General features: G+C 50.6%; 1 protein-coding gene across 1 annotated transcript in view; it reads left to right on the top strand.

Annotated features, from left to right (window-relative positions):
• Lasp1 (LIM and SH3 protein 1) overlaps positions 1–22,442 on the top strand; it is a 38,866-nt gene that overhangs the window by 13,065 nt on the left and 3,359 nt on the right. Inside the window, exons 3-6 of the mRNA XM_034504547.2 lie at positions 3,117–3,201; positions 11,903–12,010; positions 20,613–20,769; positions 21,110–21,213. Of these exons, the coding sequence (XP_034360438.1) occupies positions 3,117–3,201; positions 11,903–12,010; positions 20,613–20,769; positions 21,110–21,213 (454 nt within the window). The remainder of the gene's footprint in view (positions 1–3,116; positions 3,202–11,902; positions 12,011–20,612; positions 20,770–21,109; positions 21,214–22,442) is intronic.

Raw genomic sequence — 22,442 nt, 5'->3', positions numbered from 1 at the left:
TCAACCTGGGGTCTGAGAGGGCAGAGGAAGATCAAATTCTGAGCATTGGTTTCTGCAGGATCACCTGGAGTCCTCTTCAAAGACCACCCTGTTGGGGGAGGGGAACAGCACCGATGCTGTGGTATCCTGCCTTCTAGAAACAAATCTGAGCACAGCTGTCTACAAGAAACCAGCCCAGGCCCCTTGGGCATCTCCTTGGTGGAGGATACTCTTGTAGTCTGTCTTCCCCTGCCCCCATACCCCATAGACCTCTCTCTCCCTCCTTCCTCTCTCCCTTTCTCTGCTCTCCTGCCTGGAGCTGAGGATGAGGTTGCCATGGGAACCTGAAGCACAGCAGCTAGCAGGAGAAGGGAAAGGCAGGGATGTCTCACCCAGGGTTGGGGGCTGTGTGTGTGTGTGTGTGTGGTACTGGGCTGACCCATCAGGAGTCATGTAGTCCTTGTGGTGCCCTTCCTCTGCCTGGGGTTGGGTGTAGTGGTTTTCGATGGCGTGTCTTTAATCCTACTGATACAGGATTAAATTCCTTCCCCAGTCCTAGCACTCTAGAGTCCACATCTAGGCTGCCCCTCCCCCCATTAACATTCCTGTTCTAAGGGGTTGAGAAGACAATGGTGGCTGCAAAGAGGTGAAGTCCCCCCCCCCCAATTCCATCTGAAGCATCTGGTGCCTGGGATCTTCTGGGGAACAGGGTGTGACAGGGCCAGGGCCAGGGGAGGAAGTGTGAACGCAGAGGCTCCTGAGCTGCCAGCTCTGTATCCAGGAAATGCTTGTCAATGTGGAGGACACACCTTTGTAGTAATCACTCTGAGGCAGCCGCTGTTCTGTGTGCAGGAGCTGAAGACCCGGGGAGAGGGCGTGGCAGTCTGATGCACGTGTCTGGCTGTCTCGGAGCCAATGGAGATGGCTTTCTGCCTTAAGTCTACATATGAAGCCAAATGAGAACAATCTCTCCAGGGTTTGTAGATGGCTTCTGTAGATGGATACTTTTTGAGTTCCTGTCTTCAGCTCTTTAGGCTGCCTTCACCCTGTCCAATGCAATGACTTGGCTCTGTACACGTGGCCAGAGCTGCCTGTATCCCTTGCTTCTGCTGTGTGCATCTCTATTGACAGATATCCAGTTCACCCTGGTTTGTGTTCCACTTCCCTTCAGAGTGGGCCCCGCTTGTATAAAGGGTCCTTTCTGAAGCTCTGTCTCCTAGCATCTCAGGACCAGCCAGCTCTTCTAGAGATCTTTTTTTCCACTCCTTCTGTTCATTTCTTGTCTCTAGGAGCGGAGTCTACCTTAATCCTTCCTGCCCTGGATGGGAGCAGGAATTTTGGAAGGGCTCCTGAGCTGCAGGGCACCAGGCCAGCTCTGGGGGTGGGACCTTGCCTTTGCTTGTCTCCATTCATGTTCATTTCTGCTGCCAGCTGTGTGCAGGCACCGTGTTTGCTTTAGGGAGCTGTTTATCTGGTACTGGGATGGCCAGAACTCACATTGGCATCGCCTAGGCCTAAGACAATGACATCACCATGGAGGTGAAGTTGGTCACCTAGAAAGAGCCCATCACTTTGTCCCTTCTGGTCACACCTTCTTTGGTTGAGTCTGTTCCACTCTAGGTGGCTCAGAGGACTGTAATACATTCACAGAGTGGTGCAGGTGGCAGTCATGACATCCTGTGGGCTTGATGGCCAGCCAGCATGGGTCATACTTGGAAAAAGGGCCATCGGGGCCATCCTTTTCTTATCTGGTGCCTGTGAATCTGTGAGTCAGGGGACTTGCACTGGTCACAGCTATGATGGGTGCAGCTACCTGGAACTAAACATGGTCAGATCAGGCTTTTCAATACAATGTCTGCTTGAGAAGCCACCCACCAGGTCCCTGAGGTAGATGAAGGTCTTGTGGACCCCAGCCATTCTAGCACTAAACACAGACCTGGCAGTCCTCTGGCTGATTTACCTGAGGACCTCAGGGGGACACAAGGGCTGAAGAGCTCCCTGGTCCTAATCAACTTCAGTACCTGGTGTGACGTTTGTTAACTCAAGTGTTTGTTGACCTTCAACTGCCTTTCTGGAAGCGTGGGTGATTCAGTGCACAAATGGTCATACGTCTCTCCACTCATGGAGAATCAGGAAGAGAGCCCATGTGATGAGAACAGGACCTCAGAGACCTGAGTGACAGAGTTTACCTTTCTGTGCAGTAAGGATGACATCCTTCAAGTCTCTGCAGGCTAGATTCTGGGCCACCTCTAGGCCAGCTTCTTCTACGGGTCAGAATTCCGATCTGTGTTTTGACCAGATCATTTGTCCTCTCTGGCGTGTTTGTTCTCCTGTCTGTCAAAGGGAGATGGTAACAACACTGTGGTAAGGTGACTGCCAGTTTGATAACTAAGTCACAGAAGTAGCCCTTAGCACAGGACAACACTAGCTGCTCTTTTCTGTCACTTAAGGATGACTGGCCACGAGCAGATCTTCCTACCTACCTGTGAGTTGGACCATATTGGACACAGTGATCCCTTTGTCTTTCTCTTTTGTTTTTCTTGGTTTCAGGGTTTCTCTGGTTTCCTGGCTGTCCTGGAATGAACTCTGTAGACCAGGCTAGCCTCAAACCCACTGATCCATCTGCCTCCGTCTCCTGAGGGCTAAGATTAAAGGCACATGCCACCACCATCCTGTACATGCATTATTTTCTTATCACAATGACAGGAAGCCTCCTGAGTATTTTAGTCTACTTTTCCTTCAGTCTTGGGTCCCTCGTGCTCCTTTGTGTGTTTGATCTCTACTGCCAGAAGTCTCAGCTTTGACCCTGTACCCATCTGCATGTCTGACTAGGCTGGCTTTCCTGGGTAGCCTGTTCCTAGGATCCTCTGTGGGGGGCTCCAAAGCATGAATTATCTGAAGCAAGTGATCTGCAATCCCCAGAAGCCACCCCCCCACCCCGTGGGCTAGGACAGCTCTGTCTGCCAGGCAGCTACTCAGACTTGCTGTGTCTTGCCCTCTCCGCTGGTCTAGGCTGTGCCTGAGAAGCCCTGATGGCCTTCAGCACTGGCAAGCACGCAGGGGCTGCCCAGCGATTAGAGAAGCTCAATTCCTTGTCTTTGCCCTGAGTGACGCCTGATCCACTCTCTGTCCCACAGACACTACCCCAAGCAGTCTTTCACCATGGTGGCCGACACTCCGGAAAACCTCCGCCTCAAGCAACAGAGCGAGCTGCAGAGTCAGGTGAGAGCCCAGCACTCTGGAGCTGGTGGAAGGGGAGGGGGTCGTGTAACTGAATTGGGCCAGGGCACTTGTGGTCTCTTGTAAGGCCTGTGGGTGCTGAAATCGCAGGCTGGCCTGTCTCCCCGCCCCCGCCCTGGCTCAGTTACTTCACACTTCCTGACTTCTGCAGAGGTCGGGGAGGGCATCTTTTCTACCTGAAGTTGGTTGGAGAGGTGTGGACATCTGTTTGACTCTGCTAGGGATCCTAGAGCCTGCTGCTCTGTCCCTTGCCTGCCATCCCCTTCACACCTTACACAGAAGGGCTTGGAGCCAACCAAAAAAACATACCAGTCTGTGTTACACAGCCTGTCCTCTGTGACTGTGTCTCAAGACCTTTAGGCTCTCTTGGAGGGAGAGCGGTGTGAGGGGCCCCATCCTCCCATCTCTTTAGCTTGGCTTTCCTAAGTGGCACGGGCTCCTACAATAGAGAAGGGGACAGACATCATATGCCCTGGCTCAGAGAGGAAGACTGCAGCTGCACTGAAGCTGAGCTGCACTGTCCTAGGTGCTCTGAAGCCCAGAGAGCCTGCCAGGAACCAGCCTGGCCTGCCTCAGCCAGGATTAAAGGATTAAGTGAGAGAATACAGTGGGGGAATTTACAGTGAGTTGGCAAGGTGCCTAGGTTAGTGCCACCTGGGCCACAAGGGCTTGCTCCTCACAGATCCTTGCAGGACTGCTTGAGGTGTTTTTGTTTGTTTGTTCTGAGATGATAATGTCACATAACCCTTTTAAGAAATTGCCTTGGAGGCTGGAAGACAGCTCAGAACTCATGTCATTAACAACGTTTGTAACTCCAGCTCTGGGGGATCTAAAGCCTCAGGCCTCCCGGCATCTGCGCTCACATGTGTTCACGTGCATAACCTCATGGAAACATGCACCTACATATAATTAAACATAAAAAAATCTTAGGAGGAAAAAATCAGAGATCAGCATTGAATCCCTCCTCCTTACGGCTCCATCTTCCCAGTGACCTGGATTGCAGGCGACACCACTTTATGGTCTTCTATCAACTACCTGAAGCGGGGGAACAGTCTCCCTCTCCTTAAGAAGCACAATAGTTCCCAGTGCCACACCTAAAAGTGGTGTGGTTACTGCTCCTTTCTGGTCTTTGGTGCAATTCCAAGGGCCGGTTTGGGATCAGTTCCCTCCCTGTCCCTGCTTGGAGAGCGAGTCCTAAAGAGTTCAAGGCGTTATTGAGGGAGGTTGCCATATCTGGGCTCTGGTCTTTTCACTCCCACACATGAGTGTGTGCCTTGAGTGTGTGTAGCCCTCCAGTGTGTTCCACAGCATAGGCAGCTGCTTGTCCCTTAGCAGTTCCTGTGAAAGCTGCCCCAGATGACTCCAAATGACGGATGGAATGGTCCAGCAGGCAGGGCGAGGGTTCAGAGGGTCAGATGCCTGGGCCAGGCAAGAGCTCTCCTTCTCCTTCTCCTCCTCTACCTCTTCTTCCTCTTCTTCTTCTTCTTGCTCTTCTTCCTACTCTCCTTTTTTTCTTTTTCTTTTCTTTTCTTTCTTTCTTTTTTTTTTTTTTTTTTTTTTTTTTTTTTTGGTTTTTCGAGACAGGGTTTCTCTGAGTAGCCCTGGCTGTCCTGGAACTCACTCTGTAGACCAGGCTGGCCTCGAAAGTCAGAAATCTGCCTGTCTCTGCCTCCCAAGTGCTGGGATTAAAGGCATGCGCCACCACTGCCCAGCCCTTTTTTTCTTTCTGCATCCTACTGCCAGGAGAAACCCAACCCCCTTGCCCTTGGGAGCTCACAAGAGCTCCACCTCAGCTTTGTTTTTTTCTTCTTCTGGAATGTGATCCCTGTAAGGGTGGGGCTGATATCAAAAGGCAGCCAGCCAGCCCTACTACCCGTGCCTGTGTGCAGGGTCATCAAGGTTGGCCTTGCTGGTTGTAGGCTGCTCTGCTCTTTACACACAGACGTGGAGGCTCCTAACTATCCAGGGTCTGCTGTGGGCTGCTGGAGCATTCTCTGAGCTTCTCACTGAGGGACAGGCCGTGTGTGTGTCAGTCCTCACCACCGGATTGTCAAAAAGCGGAGGAGCTGCTTTTGTGGGACTGCCGCTTTGGTTGTTGGCTTCTCTTTTTTGTTTTTGTTGTTTTTTTTTTTTTTTGAGCCGGGGTCTCACTGTATCCTTGGCTGGTCTGGAATTCCCTATGTAGTTCGAGATGGAATTCTCCTGCCTCAGCCTCCTGGGTGTTGGAATTTTAGGTGTGAGCCCCCACTCCTAGACAAAGAAGGGGCTATTCTTATGGAGGTGGAGTTACTAAGGTTTGGAGAAGCCATGCTGATCAAAGCTCACCATCTTATCTAGCTACGGACCACTCATCCGTCTGTCTGTCTGTCTGTCTGTCTGTCTGTCTTCGGGAGACTCTTAACTCCTTGTCTCTTGGCACCACTTGTCCAGCCCACAGGCAGGCAGCTGGTGGAGCCTCGGGGCACAGCTGGACCTGTTTTCTAGAACTCACTGCTCATCACACCAGCTTGAAGGAGGTTAACCCAGGCTGGCCTCAAACCCCTGCTAATCCTTCAAACTCAGCCTCCTGTGGGTTGGGATTACTGGTTTTGTGCCTGTGCCCAGACCAGGCAGGGGTGCCCTCAAGGCTTCCTCTGCTGTGCTGCTAAGTTAGGCGCCAGCAGGGTAAAGCTAACAAAGCCAATGGACAGCAGCTTTGCGATGGTGCCACACTGGAGGGTCTGTGTGACACCAGTCAACAGAGTGGGAGGTGAAGGAATTGACCATCTGCACTGGGGACACGGATCTGTTCCTGGGCCTGGGAACATGGAGGACCATGTGAAAAGGAAAGCGCTGGACTCATGCGTCTCTCTCACCATCTACCATCTTTGCAGTCTGAGCCGTTTGTTTTTCTTTCTTTCCCTCTTGTAATTTTTTTCTCCCTCTGTAGTGAAATAGAGATAGAGACCCATTTGCCTGGAAGTTGGGGGCTGGGCCTGTCGCTAAGGGCTTGGGAGGACAGGCCTGGCTGGCCGGCCTAGTGATGGATCTGCGGCTGCTGTGGGGGCAGGGCTGGCTAAGCTTTGTGTGGCTGCCTGGAAGCAAAGTGGAAACCTTCCTCCCTATCCCTGCCCCACCCCACCCAGCAGGGCATCCTGGGCTCCTTCCAGGCCTGCCTGCTTCCTGGCCCAGCTTCATGTGTGGGTTCTTTTTCCTTTGGGGAACTGCCTGGGCCATTTCTGCTTTGTTCTCCCACTGCTATATCGGTCCTGAAATGGTGCTTTGGGTGTTTGGAATATCTATAACCTCCCCAACCACAGAGCTGCCCAGAAGTAATACTCTTGAGTGGTGCCATCAAAGCTGGCAGTTGTCCCCAGCTCCCCTCTTCTCACTGGATGACAGTATATTTGGGGTATGGCCGGAACAGAGGATGTGTGTGACAGAGTCCAGGCTGTCTCCCAGGCAGATGTGCTGGGAGTGGCTCTCTGTTCTTCTGTTCCTTGTCACCTTTATAGGGTTTTTCAGGAAATGTCCTGTGTGTGTGCCTGTGCATGTGTGAGTGTGTGTGTGTGTGAGTGAGTGAGTGTGTGTATGTATGAGCATGCACTTCTCCCATCCCTGCCCCCACGCCTCTCCCTCACTTGTCTTGGGGCAGGTTCTCCTGCCTGGATCCTGTGACCTGCACATGACCAGGACACCCTGAAGAGTGGCACTCTAGTAGCACCTATGTGTAATCCCGAACAATGAATGAGCATTGTTCACAGAAATCTTAAAAATGCTCTAATAGTTTGAGCCAGGTTTGGTGATGTGTATACTCGGGAGTCCAAGGCCAGCCTGGTTTGCGTGGTGAGTTTAAGAGAAGCCTAAGCTATATATATGGAGATCTGTCTCAGTTTTTGTATTTTCAAGAGTGTCTCAGTGTAGCCCTGGCTGTCCTGGAACTTACTTTGTAGACCAGGCTGGTCTCAAACTCAGATCTGCTGCCTTTGCCTCCCAGGCCCTGGGATTAAAGGCGTGCGCTGCCACCACCAGCAGCAGCCCGTGTCTCATCGCCAGAACCAGCAGCCTAAGGTTGAGTCTCGGATTACCAACGCTGGCTGTGTCTTGGGCGTCACTTAGCCCCCTGCCATGGGGCCTCCGTGTATAAAGTGACAATCCTCTCCCAGGTTAGCCTGTGGGGTTGTCAGTATGTATTAGGTGTTTGCGGCTCTTGGCTTGGTGTCAGAGCTTAACACATTTCCTTTTCCTGTTCTCTCCGAAGGGAGAGGAAGTGGATGCGATGGCTTTGACCTCCCCTCCCAGCTCTGATCTTTCATTATTAGCTCTTCACATCTGTGGGCCTGATGTGAAATCCAGTTGCTTTTTCAGAGGGGAATCGGCTACACAGTGGGGGTCCGACATAAGTAGAAATGGTTGGTAGAGTGTTCTGGTTTTTTTGGTTTTGTTTTGTTTTTTTGTTTTTTTTTTTTTAACAGCTTCGCTACTTATCCCTGACTGGCCTGGGACTTGCCCAAGAGTGCCTGGAACTCCTACTTCTTCCTAGGATTAGAGGCATGCACATCCCCCTGCTCCTCCCCGCTTTCCGCCCCCCCCCCCATTTTGAGAGAGAGAGAGAGAGATGAGTGTTTTGCTCTGTAGCCCAGGCTGGCCTAAAACTTTCAATCCTGCCTGTGTCTCACTGATCTTACTGTGTGCTGCCAAGCTACGGGCTTCTGCTGGATCACAAGAGATGATGTGTCTGCGTTCAGTTCATTCTTTATCTGGCAAACCCTGGTGTGTGGCTGCTCTCAGCAGAGATAAACGAGAGGCGGTAATCACATCTACCCAGGAGAGGTAGATCTTCATGGATACTGGCTGTCTGGGCATCACGCCCAGTGCTGCTGTGGGAATTTCCAGAGAGGGAGGCCCTGGCAGCACCAAGCAGGGACAGAGACATCTGGCCAAAGTTCAGGCCCTGCTGTGGCCAAACTGACAAGAGGCTTGAGCGAGCTGGTAGCACCCCCCTCACCCCCACTCCCACCCAAGCTGCAGAGCCATCCAAATGCAAGCGCTCTTGCATGGGCGAAGAGAGTCTGATTGAGGGTATCCCTTTTTAGCAAAATAAAATAATAAAATAAAAAGCCCTCAAAGAAAACCTCCCACCACTATTCTCCAGTTCAGTTCAGAAGCTGCTTAGATACAGTGTCATAGACTCCAGAACAAGTGGGCTTTTAGAGAGTGGCTAGCCTGTTCTCCTTCCCTACACACCAACCTCAAAGGGGAGCACTGGCTTTCCTTGGGACCTGTGGCCACACTATGTGGCGCCCAGACTTCCCTGCCCCCTCCCACGCTACCTTCTCTGCCCCCTGTGTTAGTGTGAAATGGGTTATTCTTTCCCAGCAAGGAGAAAAGGCGATCCCTAAGCCAGGGAAACAGTTAATGTCGGTGCAGTGTTGCCATGGCAACTGTTCCCTGGATTAGGGGCTTGACCAAGCCAGGAAACTGGAGGGAGTGGGGCTTGGCATTGACTTAGCACAGTCGCCTTCACGTGGTGTCCAGCACAGCACTCTCTGCCTCAGCACAGTTGACACCATTGCTTTCCCATTTAGCAGATGTGGAACCTGAGGCTTCAGAGGTTAAGCCACTGGCCCGAGATAACACAGCAGGTTGGAGATTGGGCCTATCAGTCCAAGCTCCTTCTGGTCCCTGGCCCATATTTAGTGACAGGAAAGTCTCCTGTCTTTTGACATGAAAGAGAGAGAGAGAGAGAGAGAGAGAGAGAGAGAGAGAGAGAGAGAGAGAGATTGAGAGACTGACTCAGATCACACTGTATAAATTGGGCTTGCCTCAAACTCAAGATCCTCATGTCCTGGTCTTTAGCCATAAGAGTATAGGCATCTGTTACCATGCTCAGCTTTTGTGTGTGTGTGTATGTGCCTGTGTGTGCGCGGGCGCACATGCGCGCGCGGGGGGGGGGGGCATGCATATCTGCATATGCAGATTTTGAAACAGTCTCATGTACCCCAGACTGGCTTCAAATGTATGTATGTATGTATGTATGTATGTATGTATGCATGTATGTATGCTCTATCTCACAGATTGTCCTCTACCTCCTTAGTGTTGGGATTATAGGTGTGTATTACAATCCTGGGTTTTTTTTTTTTTTTTTTTTTGTGGGCTTGCTTTTGTTGTTATTGTTGTCGTTGTTTCGTTGTTATTTGTTTTGTTTGTTTGCTTTTTTTTTTTTTGACAGGGTTTTTCTTTTGTATAGACCAGGCTGGCCTCGAACTCACTAAGATCAGCCGGTCTTTGCCCCCAAACGCTGGGATTAAAGGTGTTCACCACTACTACCTGGCATTTTTTTGTGTGTTTTCACTAGTATCTGTGATGACTTTTTTACCAGGATACTGAGGCTGGCTGGGACCCTTCTGGTTCGCTGCAGTCTCCATTCTTTGAAGATGTCTTTTTTCCTAAAGGGTTTCCTAGTGGTAGTGTGCCGTTCCAGGCCTTCTAGGAGAGTACATGACAGGCTATCCTCCGGGTGGTTCCGAGGCCTGTGTCAGTCCAGATCCACATCCCAGTCTCTGGCTTCTAGAGTGAACCGAGTGCATTCAAACCCCTGGATCTCTTTGGTCTCACTGTGTAGACTTGTCCTGATTTAGCAGCCTGTTGAATGTTGGATTACAGGCCTGAACTACCAAACCTGGTTTAGGCTTTTCTTTTTATCTGCATCAAAGGAGGAAAGATCCACCCAAATTGTGATCCTGACCCTGGAGGGCCTGACGGAGCTCAGGAGCTGTGAGCCTTCGGTGCAGTTATCTCAGTTCTGTGACCAATGCCTCTGCTTCACATTCTGGAAACTCCCAACATCCTGGCCCCTGTGTCCTGGACTGACCTGGTTCAGGATAGTGCCGCCATTGTAGAGGAAAACCAGACAGCTGGTGAGGCCTGAAACAGATGGTTACTGAGGTGGACAGTGGGCTGCCAAAGCCAAGAAACAGTTCCCAGCCTCGGTTCTCCAAAATCCCCAGAGAAGGATGAGCCGTTCCTTACACTTTACTTCTTACTTCCGTTCGTATTGGGGAAGTCCTTTCTGTGTGTTGGGAGAGAGGGGCAGCAGTGCATGGTGGGACTCTCCCCAGAGCTTCTACCTCTGTTCTGAGGTTCTTCCCCTGACTCAGTCTCCTGTAGTTACTCTCGGGAGGCCAGCTTGGCAGGCTCCGGGAAGCTATTCTGGCCTGTCAAAGGCTCACTGCTGGGCTCACCGCTCTGTTGGGCAGCAGCCTTGTCCTTTGGCGCAGCCTCTGCTCAACTAGTTGCTTTAAAGTTCCCCCACGCTCTTGGTGGGTCCAGCCACGTCCTGGCTGGGATGCAGGCTGCTGACATCAGATTTGGCAAGGGCGGGGTTTTTTTTTTTTTTATAGTTGTAGGCAGAAGTGTAGGGTTAGGAGCCAGGCATCCTGACGCCTCCGGACATTTGCTGCTAAGACACTGACCTCAGGTAGTAGAAGTGACCTTTTTAATTAAAATGGGTTTTTGCCGCCCGCGCCCCCCTCCCCCCATTTTTTCTTTTCTTCTTCTTCTTCTTTTTTTTTTTTTTTCCTTTTGGTTTCTCGAGACAGGTTTCTCTGTGTAAGCCTGGCTGTCCTGGAACTCACTCTGTAGACCAGGCTCACCTCGAACTCAGAAATCTACCTGCCTCTGCCTCCCAAGTGCTGGGATAAAAGGTGAGCGTCACCACTGCCCAGCCTTCCCTGGTTTTTCAAGACAGATTTTTTTTTTCTCTGTAATTGTCTCTGGCTATTTTGGAACTCTGGCCTTGAACTCAAAGAGATCTGTCTGCCTCTGCTTCTCAACCACTGGGATTAAAGGTGTGCCACCACCAGCTAGCAAATAAATAAATTAATTAATTAATTAATTAATGTGTACTGGTGTTTTGCCTATATGTTATGAATCATGTGTGTGTTGGGCCAGGATGTTGGGAGTTTCCAGAATGCGAAGCAGAGGCGTTGGTCTCTGCACCCTCAGAGACTCCAGGAGGACCTCAAACCTCTTAGAGCCGGAGTAATGGCTGTGAGTTACCACATGGTGCTAGGAATTGGACCTGGGTTACATACATGTCACAGAGAGGTGGGCAGTCTGATGTCTGTTTTGAACGTACAGTTTATTCACGTGCCACACTTTAGGAAAAGGGAATAACTCACAGCGAATGACTCTAACAGTCTATTTAGATTCATCTAATGCAACAGATATCTAGAGACAGTTCACTCCCCGACAGTGGGTAGAGTTGGCACGAGCAGGTTGCAAGTCCTGTGCAAGCCCAGTGCACAGCAAGCCATCACGTCCATGTCCACTGCGTGTACCTCCATGCCCAGCTAGTGCTCTCTTCTGGTGTATTCTGATTGTCAGGATTTGGAGCAGAAGTGCCTCCATCTTTGTCTTCTTTATCTTGTGTTCTGAGTTTTTATTGCAGGTCCTCTGGAAGAGCAGCTAGTATTCGTAACCACTGAGCCATCTCTCCCCCATTAAGATATTGCTTCTTCGTGGGCATTCAGTGTGTGGCCTCCCTTCAGAACCTCTAGATATGTCTCAGTGAGGTTACTGCTCTGACACTTTCTTAGGCTTCTGCATCGTGTTGGGGGTTTCTGGTGAGGGCCTCAGACTAGGCAAGCCCATCTTCACGTTCCACCTGACCCCAGGATCTCCTTTTCCTCTTGGCCTCCAGGTGCGCTACAAGGAGGAGTTTGAGAAGAATAAGGGCAAAGGCTTCAGCGTGGTGGCAGACACGCCCGAGCTGCAGAGAATCAAGAAGACCCAGGACCAGATCAGCAATGTGAGCTCCTATCCCTGCCTCTGATGCCCAAGCTACCCTCTGCCCTCCTTTCTCATCGACTCCCTGACAACCTCAGTAAAGGCCCACGTGCCAGTGGCCTGATCAGAGTCAAGGGAGAGGCTGAGGTACCCAAGGGCTCTTTCTTTGTTCTCCCTCTTTGGTAGGCACTCTGCCCAAATGCCATTTCCTCCTTAAAGAGACTGCCCTTTTACAGACAGACAGACACAGACACACACAGAGTATCTAAGTCACCTTCCATTCTTCAGAGCAGGCCCCATTCCCTGGGCATGGTGTGTGTGTGTGTGGTGGGGAGAGTGATCAGAGTGCAGATTAGATGCTTATTTTTAGCAACAGGGTCAAAGCTGGGGTTGGGGGTTGAGCCTCCTGTCTGCCTCTGGGTGCTAACGCAGCAGTCATTTCCGCCCTCCCTCGCTCGCCTCCCACCTCAGTTTGCTCTTCCTTCCTGTGTGAAAACCCAGCTGGCTTTGCCCACAGGCCCTACACCCCCTCCAGGCCCTTTCAGGCCCAGTCAGGGACTGGTCATTGGTGTCTGTTTGTTAGACACAGGCGTGGAGAGTGATGAAGAGTGCGTGGTGGGGTGACAGACTCTATATGGTTCTGTAGAGCATCTGGGGTGAGAGAGCAGCCTTCGTTTCCTTCTTTCCATAGCTGCAGACCAGCAGATTGTTGGGAGTATGTGGGAGTAGGTGCTGTTGGGAGTGACGTCACAGAACATGGGCACAAGCCTGATTGCCAAGTTCTGGAGCCTGCCCCATCAGCTGCAACAGACTCCTATAAATGAAGGACGAGGCAGGCCGATACCCTCGTGTCTGTAACAGGAAAGGGTTTACCAGTTAGTTTGCCTGTGTCACTCTGGGCTGAGGGGCTGGGGATGGGGAAGACAGGATCCAGATTCAGATGGCTCACCTTGCACACACCCTTCGGGATCCACATCTTGTCTCCATTCTGCTCGGCAGCTCTCAAAGCTCCCTGGGCTGGTGAGCTGGAGTGGAGGGTCAGGCGGGCATCGACAGAAGCACCCTCTCGCAGGGTGGTAGCTTTCTTATTCTGCCCTCTGTCTTGAGGAGACGTTTTCTTTGTTTAGTGACACATGCCTGTGACCCCAGCCTTTGGGAGCCTGAGGCAGGAGAGTCATAGATGGATTCAAAGCCACTTGAGGCTGAGGCCTGATCAAGAGGATGAAGCTATCCTGGGCTTTATAATAAAACACGCACGCACATACACACTCTCGCGCACATGAAACAAAACTTTGGGCTGAGGATGTAGTTGAGTGACAGATGGTGCACAGGGCCCAGAGTCCCCTCAGATACTTAGATGCACCACGAAGAGGAAGCACGAATAACCAACTGCTTTTTGGGGAGAGGGGGGTGGGCTTGGAGAGTTCATTCAGTGTTTCCTACTCTTGTTTCTTAACAAATGCTAGGGACAGTCTAACCAAATGGGTTTTGCAACCCAGCTGTTGAGCTGAAGTTTAAAATGAACAGTCTGATGAAACAGACTTCTCCTGGGCTGGAGGGCCTGCCTCAGAAGGCTTCACTCCCTTCTTGGCCCCCAAGAAAGCTGGTTACAGTCGCCCTCTTCCAGTGTAGGCCTGGCTCGCACCCTGGAGTGTCCTCTCCATCTCGGACCACACCAAGGGTAAAAGGGTGTGTCCGGAGTGCCCCAAATCGAAAGACGGGAAGTGGTGTGGCCTTGGGTGATTGGGAAACTGGAATGGCTCGCAAAGTTGGAATCATGAGGCCTTCGTGTCTTGAGACGCCTCCAGTCAGCCTTCGGGACATCCATTCATTGATTTACCAGGTTAGTTTAGAGGAGACAAGCAAGCCTTAGTCATTCCTGCCTTCTTTGCTTGGAAGGTTTCCAGAGTGTTCTGACACCCAGTCTCTTTCACCTACCTTCCTGCACCCTGGTATTGGACGTTGGACACATTAAATGCCTGAGGAGTTCTGGTAACAAAAACCCACTGTAGCCAAGGTATCTATGCTACAGATAACATCTAATCAGCCAATTCAGGGAGGCAATTAGCTGATTGCCCTGGTTCTTAGCTGGGGGAGGTGCCTTGAATCTGACTTGGGCTTCCAGAGCTGTGGAAGCCTGAGCTGGGAAGTGTCAAAGCCGGAAGTCTTTCTCTTGGTTTTAGTGAATGTGACTAGAGTCTGTCTCTTATCAGAGCCCTGCACAGTCAGCTGGGATACTTAGCTCCGTAAAAGAGTGCCTGGCGTGCACAAGGACCTGTGGGTTCAGTTTCCTCCCTATACAAAGGATCTTCTTCTGTCATCTGGGCACTGAGTGAAAACTCAGGCCTCTGTTTCTCCAGCATTCCAGACTGGCCCCTGGACTGGGGCCTACGATCCGGCATCAGCAGCACACCTCCTGCCTCACTGTGGTACTGACTGAAACTTACCGCTTAAACTCAAAAGGTCTTACCAGCCCCTAAGTCTGAGGACACAGGGCATGGATGGCTGTGTCCCAGAACCCTGAGGGAACTGTAAACCACAGGCAGAACTGTGGCAAAATTGGGCCAACCTCCAGCATAACTCTCTGAGAACGGTGCTGTTCAGAGCCACACTGTATTTTGGTTCCAAAATAGCACCCTTGTGTGTGGCTCGTCCCTTCCCAGATTAGTCCTTAATGACTGGTGGTCAATTCTGAAGGTCAGACTTGTCTTAAAGAGATGGAGACTGACTTCCCTGGAGAAATCACTTCAGACAAAGGGCTTTCACTAGCCAGAGCAGTTGAAAGCCAAGTGCCTATTTTCCTGGAGTCTTGATGTTTGCTTGGGGCTGTGAAGTCTACCTCAGTCCCTGTGTAAAGCAAGAGAGTGAGAGACAGGGGCCTTGTGCAGGCATGCCGGGCTCCCGTCTTTCGTTCTGCAGCTGCTGGGAAGCTCGGGGAAATGCTGAGTGTTTTGTTAGTGATGTGCTGTCAGTAGTGTTCAAAGCAGAGTTATGTGCTCTGCACTGAATAGAGAGGGGACATGAAGAGCCTGGGGTACAGCTCAGTGACAGAATGTGGATTTGGCACGTGTGGAGGCCATGAGGCCCGTCTCTAGATGAGAGAGGGAGAGGGAAGAGAGGGAATTACATATCGGTTATAATTCTGTCTTTATTGAGGCTTGCTCTGGCCCTGTGCTATGGGGGCAAGAGCCCTTATGCTTGCAACCTTGGTGTTTGCTCCAGAGCGCTGAGGACTTTAATGGATGAGAAACACTTTCGCTGGGGCCCTTTGTGCGAGCCTTCCTTCCAGTTTACGTGTCCACACGTCCAGCCCTGATTTTGTGTCTTTTGTTCCCCTTGTGAACCAGGCACTGTACACAGCTCTTCTCTCACATTGTAAATCAAAGACCACGGGTGTCCACTTGCCTCACATGCATGGAGTCTTGGGGTTAATCTTCAGAGCCCCCTTAAAGAAAGAAACGGGGGAATAAAAGGGAGTTTGATTCCTGTGCCCAGCTCTAAGGGGTTTGTAGAGCATTAGATCTGGGATCTCTTAGCACCCTCTGGTCAGGAGAGAGGCAGAGGTGGAGCCAAGCCTTGCTGCTAATGACCCACAGAACAGTAAAACCAAAAACTCTGCAGACGCCTTTGCTCCAGGCAAGAATCCTTTGCTTTTCTGTCAGCTAAAAATAATCTACATTCTATGCAGTAAGTTAGCTTTAGTCTTCAGTGTCTGGGCCTGATCAATAAATAGTAATTAGTTGTGGGGTTTTGTGAAATATATCTGTAAATTTAGTGCCCTGTAGGCTGAGGCAGGAAGAATGCTGAGAATTCAAGGTCACCTAGACAACACAGTGAGACCTTGGATAGATGGATGGATGGATGGATGGATGGATGGATGGACAGAAAAGATGGAAAAGGGTGAACAGATATAAATTTTCATTTCTTTCCCAGCGTTAAATGGTCAGGAGGCAGGCTCATTAGATGAGCCTTTAGCTTTCTCAATTATAAAGATTTGTTTTGTTTTTATTTATATGTGTATGTTTCTATACCACACCTGTGGGGTGCTGAGGCTGGGTGAAGGTGTGGAATCCCTTGGAACGGGACTTAGAGAAGGTTGTGAAGCCATCTCATAAGAATGGGTGCTATAGGGACCAAACTGGAGTCCCCTGAAAGAGGAGCATCTGTTCTTAACCACTGAGCCTTCTCTGTGGTTCTAATTCTGGAGGTTTTGTTGTTGTTGTTGTTGTTTTTGTTTTTTTTGTTTGTTTTTTTTTTTTTAAGATTTATTTATTTTTATGTATATGAGTACACTGTAGCTGTCTTCAGACACACCAGAAGAGGGCATCAGATCCCATTACAGATGGTTGTGAGCCACCATGTGGTTGCTGGGAATTGAACTCAGGACCTCTGGAAGAGCAGTCAGTGCTCTTAACCACTGAGCCATCTCACCAGCCCCTAATTCTGGAGTTTGATTTTGAAAGGCCGCATTTATCCATAGCCTTTTTCATCTTTCAAGATCTGTTTTCTAAGCCGGGCGGTGGTGGCACATACCTTTAATCCCAGAACTTGGGAGGCAGAGGCAGGCGGATTTCTGAGTTCGAGGCCGGCCTGGTCTACAGAGTGAGTTCCAGGACAGCCAGGGCTACACAGAGAAACTCTGGCTCAAAAATAAATAAATTAATTAAATTAAATAAACAGAAACAAACCATGAATCTCTAATAGGAAGCCAGGCTGTGTGTTGGAGGTTCTTGTGTACTAACATGGTAGATTCTGTTATGATCTGTTTAACCTAGCCCTTCTTCAACCTTGGTTTTCTCCCGTCTATAAAATGGAGATGATAGTGACATGTTCCTGTGAGCTGGGTGAGAAAAGGGGACAAAGCAGGAGTTCATCCTCTCCGTCTCCAGATGGGTTGGCTTGTGAGAGTGAGCTGATCATTCCATTTAAAGATTCATGTTAGTAAGTCATGACGCAGCATCATGTGGGGAGGGACGTGTGGCCTGTCAGGCTTTTTGTCAACCACAGACAGGAAGCAGGTAGTCAGAAAGCAGAACATAAGCCAGCTGGCCTCAAGGACATCTACCTAGTCACACAAAAGGCCTGCCGGGCAAGGCAGTTCAGCCCCAGTCACTGAACCCTTCACTCCTTGGTACAGTACAGGAAGGCTTGGCTTCCTTCTGTGGAGGTCCAGCGTTTGGGGACTGGAGAGCTGACTCAGCACATAAGAGCGGTTCTTGCTCTTGCAGAGAACGGAGGTACAGTTCCCAGCACCCACATGATGGCTCAAGATCAGAACTGAGTCCTGATTGGCAGGACCCTCAGGAGCGTCTTTCTAGGCCAGAAGTAATCACCCAGTTTCTCCCCCCTCCCCCTTTTTAAAAGGAGTCCTAATGTAACTTACATATTTTTTACAATTTTTACAATTTTTATTTATTTGTTATTTATGAGTACACTGTAGCTGTCTTCAGACACATCAGAAGAGGGCATCAGAGTCCATTACAGGTGGTTGTGAGCCACCATGTGGTTGCTGGGAATTGAACTCAGGACCTCTGGAAGAGCAACCAGTGGTCCTAACCCCTGAGCCATCTCACCAGGCCCAGCTTCCCCTTTTTGCTGAGGAGGAAGTGGAGGGCAGTGGGCAGCCTGAACAGGGCCTCACATTTCAGCCATTACATCCCATGCTTCTGGGGTTTGCATTTCTAGGTCCTCCCCAGGGTAGGGTGATCCTGTGATTATCCCCCATTTTCAGAGGGTCTAAGGTATTCTCGATGTTTGGACAGATGTTGAGAGAGGGGTGTGTGGTCCTGCTCCACTTGTTCTCAGGGAAAGGTCCCCCATAGAGGTCTCCAAGTCCTATTTCCTCGTGTTTGAAGTGAAAGTATGCATCCAGCTTGAATGATCACTTATTTAGTGCATGTGTTGTGGAGGTCAGAAGATAACTTGCAAGTCAGCTTTCTCCTTCTGTGTTTGGTTTGGGAATCAAACTCAAGTCATCAGGCAAGTAAGTGCCTTTACTTTCTGAGTCACCTTGGCAGCCCCCTTTTTATAGTTCAGGGGGAATAATGTATGGAATGTGTTTATGGCCTTAGTGTCAAGCACTGCCCAGATGTTCAGGGTGTTAATACTGACAGTGGCAAGTGGCGTCGTCCCTGGGTCAAGGGGGGGGTGAGGATGTCTTGTGCTCAGGTTTCCACTATTCAAGATGCCTAAGTCTTTGGGGTCTAATTTTGTACACATCTTCCCACAAGTAGCGACTCTGATTTTGTTAGACAGGGCCTTGCCTGTCAGGACCAGACTAGCCTTGAAAGTTTGTGGCATCCTCCTGCTTCTGCCTCCTGAGTGCTAGGTTTATAAGCATATGCCATCACTCCTGGCTGCACACAGGGACTTCTAAGACGTGAGGTGGGTGGAGCTAATCTGGAAATACACATGCCCACATACGCACCCTCAGAACTGATGGGCGTCCTCAGGATCACATCGGAATAGGTGGTAATTAGAAATTTAAAAAAAAAATTAATATGAGAAGGTTGTAAACAAAAAAAAAAAAAAAAAAAAAAAAAAAAAAGGTGGAAGAGCAGTTGTCCTGTGAGCCTTTCAGGTGGCATTCTCTACTGCTTTCTGTTGGCCACAGAGCAGGGTCCCGAAGGAGCTAGAGAGGTCCCCTGCGTCTGTGCATGCCTCACACCTGTATGCCCTTCCAGGCAGTATGAGGGGTTCACCCCTGTGAAGTGTTAGTCCAGCTGCCTTGTTCCAGACTGTTTCACCATTTGGATGTGTGTCCCTGCTCAGTCATGAAAGGATAGGACAGAAAGGGAGAGGTCTGACTCTCTACTCAGACTCCATGAGTGGGCAGCTCTCTGCTTCTAGAGAACACCCTTCCCACACTCCATTGTTGCACTGGCTGCTGCCCTGCCTGTCCGCCAGCCCATACTACAGCGATAGCCATTATTCAGCCAGCGGCAGTGACCCAGGTATTCCCAGTTGGCCTCAGCCCCGTGCTTCCTGCCAACTGTGTGCAGAGAATGCTGAGGGTGAGAGGAAGCAGCAGAGAAAGCCTGGGAAGGGGATGGCCTAAGCCCTCACCAGGACTCCTAGGTCTCCAGGGCTATGGGTTTGGCTCCTTCCTTTTCTCTTGTAAGACCATGAGTGGGTTTGCCCAGCTCCCTTACTCATCCCTTCCGCTGCCGTTTTCCAGGGTCAAGGGAAGGGCAGGACAGAGTTCTAGTAAACAAGCAAGAAGCAACCTCTTGGGCAGATGCTGGAGCCTCCAGAGGATGGAACAGTCACCTTGCTGTTTGCCCTGGAGGGTCAGCTGTTCAGCTTGTCTCTCTGTGTCATTCCTTCTACCCAAACCCTGGACCTCCTTTCCCCTTGGTTGGGCTCCCCCTAACCCAGTTTCCTCTGGGAGAGCAGGGAGTAGGCCTCACGGAGGTTGAGGGGGGAGGATGTGCCCCGTGAGGGTGCAGGAAGGACACTGACCCTGCTGCCTGCTGCTTCTCTGCCTCATACTTTGTCCGTCACCTTTTGTGCATTTTACGATACACATTCCCTATTTGTACAGCGATAGTTCTGTGTCCTTAGTCTAAGGACTATGTGCTTTGTGAGGATTACGCTAAAGTCACCCAGGAGAGCATGTGGCCGGTCTTTTGGCACTCCGGGGACTGGCACAGTCATTGTGTCATGTACTGATTATATAAAATGAGTAGCCTGTGACACCAAGCAGCACAGGGCCTGGCCCATGGGAAGGGACAACAAATAGGAGGGTCTTTGGTGGTGAGTGGTAGGGGGAACGAGGAAGGTTCAGGCCCTGCCACAGGGACACAAGCTCTCCCTTTCCCTCCTCGTCTTCTCTCTTTATTTAGAGATAGGGTCTCATGTAGCCAAGCCATTTTGCACTTTCTGTTTGTTTTGAGACAGGGTCTCACTGTAGCCCTGGTTGGCCTACTGGCTATGTAGACCAGGATGGCCTTAAGCTCAGATCTACCTGTCTCTGCCTCGGCAGGGTTGTGTATTACCCTGCCTGATTTTGTGCAGAATATGAGGCTTTGTGCTTGCTATACCAGACCAAGCGCTCTATCAACTGAACTATAGAACCAGCCAGTCCTTGCATGGACTTCTTATAGCTGGCATCTCCTTGTACTGTGTAATAGCACATAGCATTAAGGAGGTGAATATCGCAGGGTGGTGGTGGCGCACGCCTTTAATCCCAGCACTTGGGAGGCAGAGGCAGGCGGATTTCTGAGTTCGAGGCCAGCCTGGTCTACAGAGTGAGTTCCAGGACAGCCAGGGCTATACAGAGAAACCCTGTCTCGAAAAGCCAAAAAAAAAAAAAAAAAAAAAAGGAGGTGAATATCTGTGTCTACATAGTGAGACCTCACCAAAAATAAATAAATAAATAAATAAATAAATAAATAAGCAAGCTTGTCATGATTACGTCACTTAGACAGCTGGTACTCTGTAGCTCTCCAGGAGTCCAGGTGCATCTGTGTGCATGCATGTGCATGCTCGCAACAGGATCTTACGATGTGGCTCAGACTGGCCTAGGACAACAGGCACTTACTACCATGCCCAGCTTCAGTGGCAGTGGCGGGGAACTGGTTGGCTTGCAACAGAGCCCTTTACCCGTTCCTTCCGCCCTACAGATCAAATACCATGAGGAGTTTGAGAAGAGCCGCATGGGGCCCAGTGGAGGTGAAGGTGTGGAACCAGAGCGCCGAGAACCCCAGGACAGCAGCAGCTACCGGAGGCCCCCAGAGCAGCAACAGCCACAGCCTCACCATATCCCAACCAGTGCCCCAGGTGAGTACCAGCCAAGGGATCTGGGGGCTGGAGGGAGGGGGCCTGAGGTCAGGAGAATGGGGAGAAAGAAAGAAACTGGCTACTACCCAGGCATCTATGCATGTAGGTCTGCTCCCCAAAATCTCATCCCCATCCTGCTAAGGATGTGAGAGCAGAAGATCTGGAAACACAGATCCTGGTGTGAGGAGCATACAGCCCTGGCACACTAATGAATGTGCATGCCCAGCCACAAGCCTTTGCTTTGGGAGGACCAGTGCTGAGCAAGGCCTGAGTTGAGCTCGTTGGGAGTGGGGAAATGAGTTTGGCAGGGCCCTTTCTGAGCTGTCTCTCCATCTCCCAGTTTACCAGCAGCCGCAACAGCAGCAGGTGACCCCGTCCTATGGTGGCTACAAGGAGCCAGCAGCCCCTGTCTCCGTACAGCGCAGTGCCCCAGGTGGTGGAGGGGTGAGTAACTGGAATAGAGAGGCCCTGGGGTGAACGAGGTCACAACTGTATGCAGTACAGGCACACACCATGCACTCACACAGGCGCGCACACACCCTGGGGTGATCGAGGTCACAGCTGTACGCATCTGTGTAGAGGCACACTCACGTATGCAGGCATGCACAACTGAGAAAGGATATAGCTCAGTGGTAGAGTACTCACCTGGTATGCACTGGATCTTGGGGTTCTTCTGATCCCCAGTACCATGACCCTTTCCCCAGAAAAAGATTATACTAGCTTGTGTCTCTGTGTCGGCAGGAAGTAGCTTTGTGTTGTCTTGACCAGGCCTGTAGTAGGACTCACCAGTATTGCTGGATGAGGAGATGAGCGACAGTAAGCTGGGCGGCCTTGGGTGTGAGGCTCTGGCCTGGGTGTTCAGGGACCCAATCTGCCAGGGTGCACAAGGCTGATCTCCACGCTGGGATTCAAAGCAACTCATGTCAGTATAGAAAAGAAATAGTGGCCTGGGATAGGTGACCTGTCTTTAGGGAGGAGGATAAGGTGGCGAGTGGCCTGTCCTCTGCAGGGTAAGGGAAGTAGAGCAGCAGAGTCAAACTGTAGCATTTAGGGTACAAGAGGAACAGCTGATACAGACTCTATAACAGAATATTCTCGGAAGGGTCGGTGTCTTGTGGGAAGGCCCAGGTTCCTGGAGACAGGAAGAGGAAGTAGAGGAGGTCAAAGCCTTTGAGGACTTGTAGGCCCAGGGGAAGGAAGGCCTTTGAGACTAGTGATCTGCACCGCACCGCACCGCACTGCACCGGTGTTTGACTTTTGCTTTATGAAAATCACCCTGGCCAGGCAGTGGTGGCGCACGCCTTTAATCCCAGCACTTGGGAGGCAGAGGCAGGCGGGTTTCTGAGTTCGAGTTCCAGGACAGCCAGGGCTACACAGAGAAACCCTGTCTTGAAAAACAGACCAAAACAAAAAAGAAAGAAAGAAAAAAAGAAAATCACCCTGGCAGTTGGGTATAGGTGTAACCTCAGCACTTGGGGGTATGGGCGTCGTATGGAGGATAGCCATATAGGCTGCAGTGGCAGCTTGGCTGGAGATGAAGACAGTCAGTATACAGACTGGGATCTGCTGGCATCTCATTATAGGTTTGGCATCTTAGAAGCCTTTTTTTTTCCCATGTGGGAATGAAATCAGACTAATAATCGTTTCAGGAAACATTGGTACTAATAGCCCTT

The sequence above is a fragment of the Arvicanthis niloticus genome, chromosome 6, assembly GCF_011762505.2.
Source record: "Arvicanthis niloticus isolate mArvNil1 chromosome 6, mArvNil1.pat.X, whole genome shotgun sequence".
Lineage (NCBI taxonomy): Eukaryota > Metazoa > Chordata > Mammalia > Rodentia > Muridae > Arvicanthis > Arvicanthis niloticus.
The sequence above is the reverse complement of the archived record's forward strand: the minus strand, read 5'-3'. Positions and strand labels throughout refer to the sequence as shown.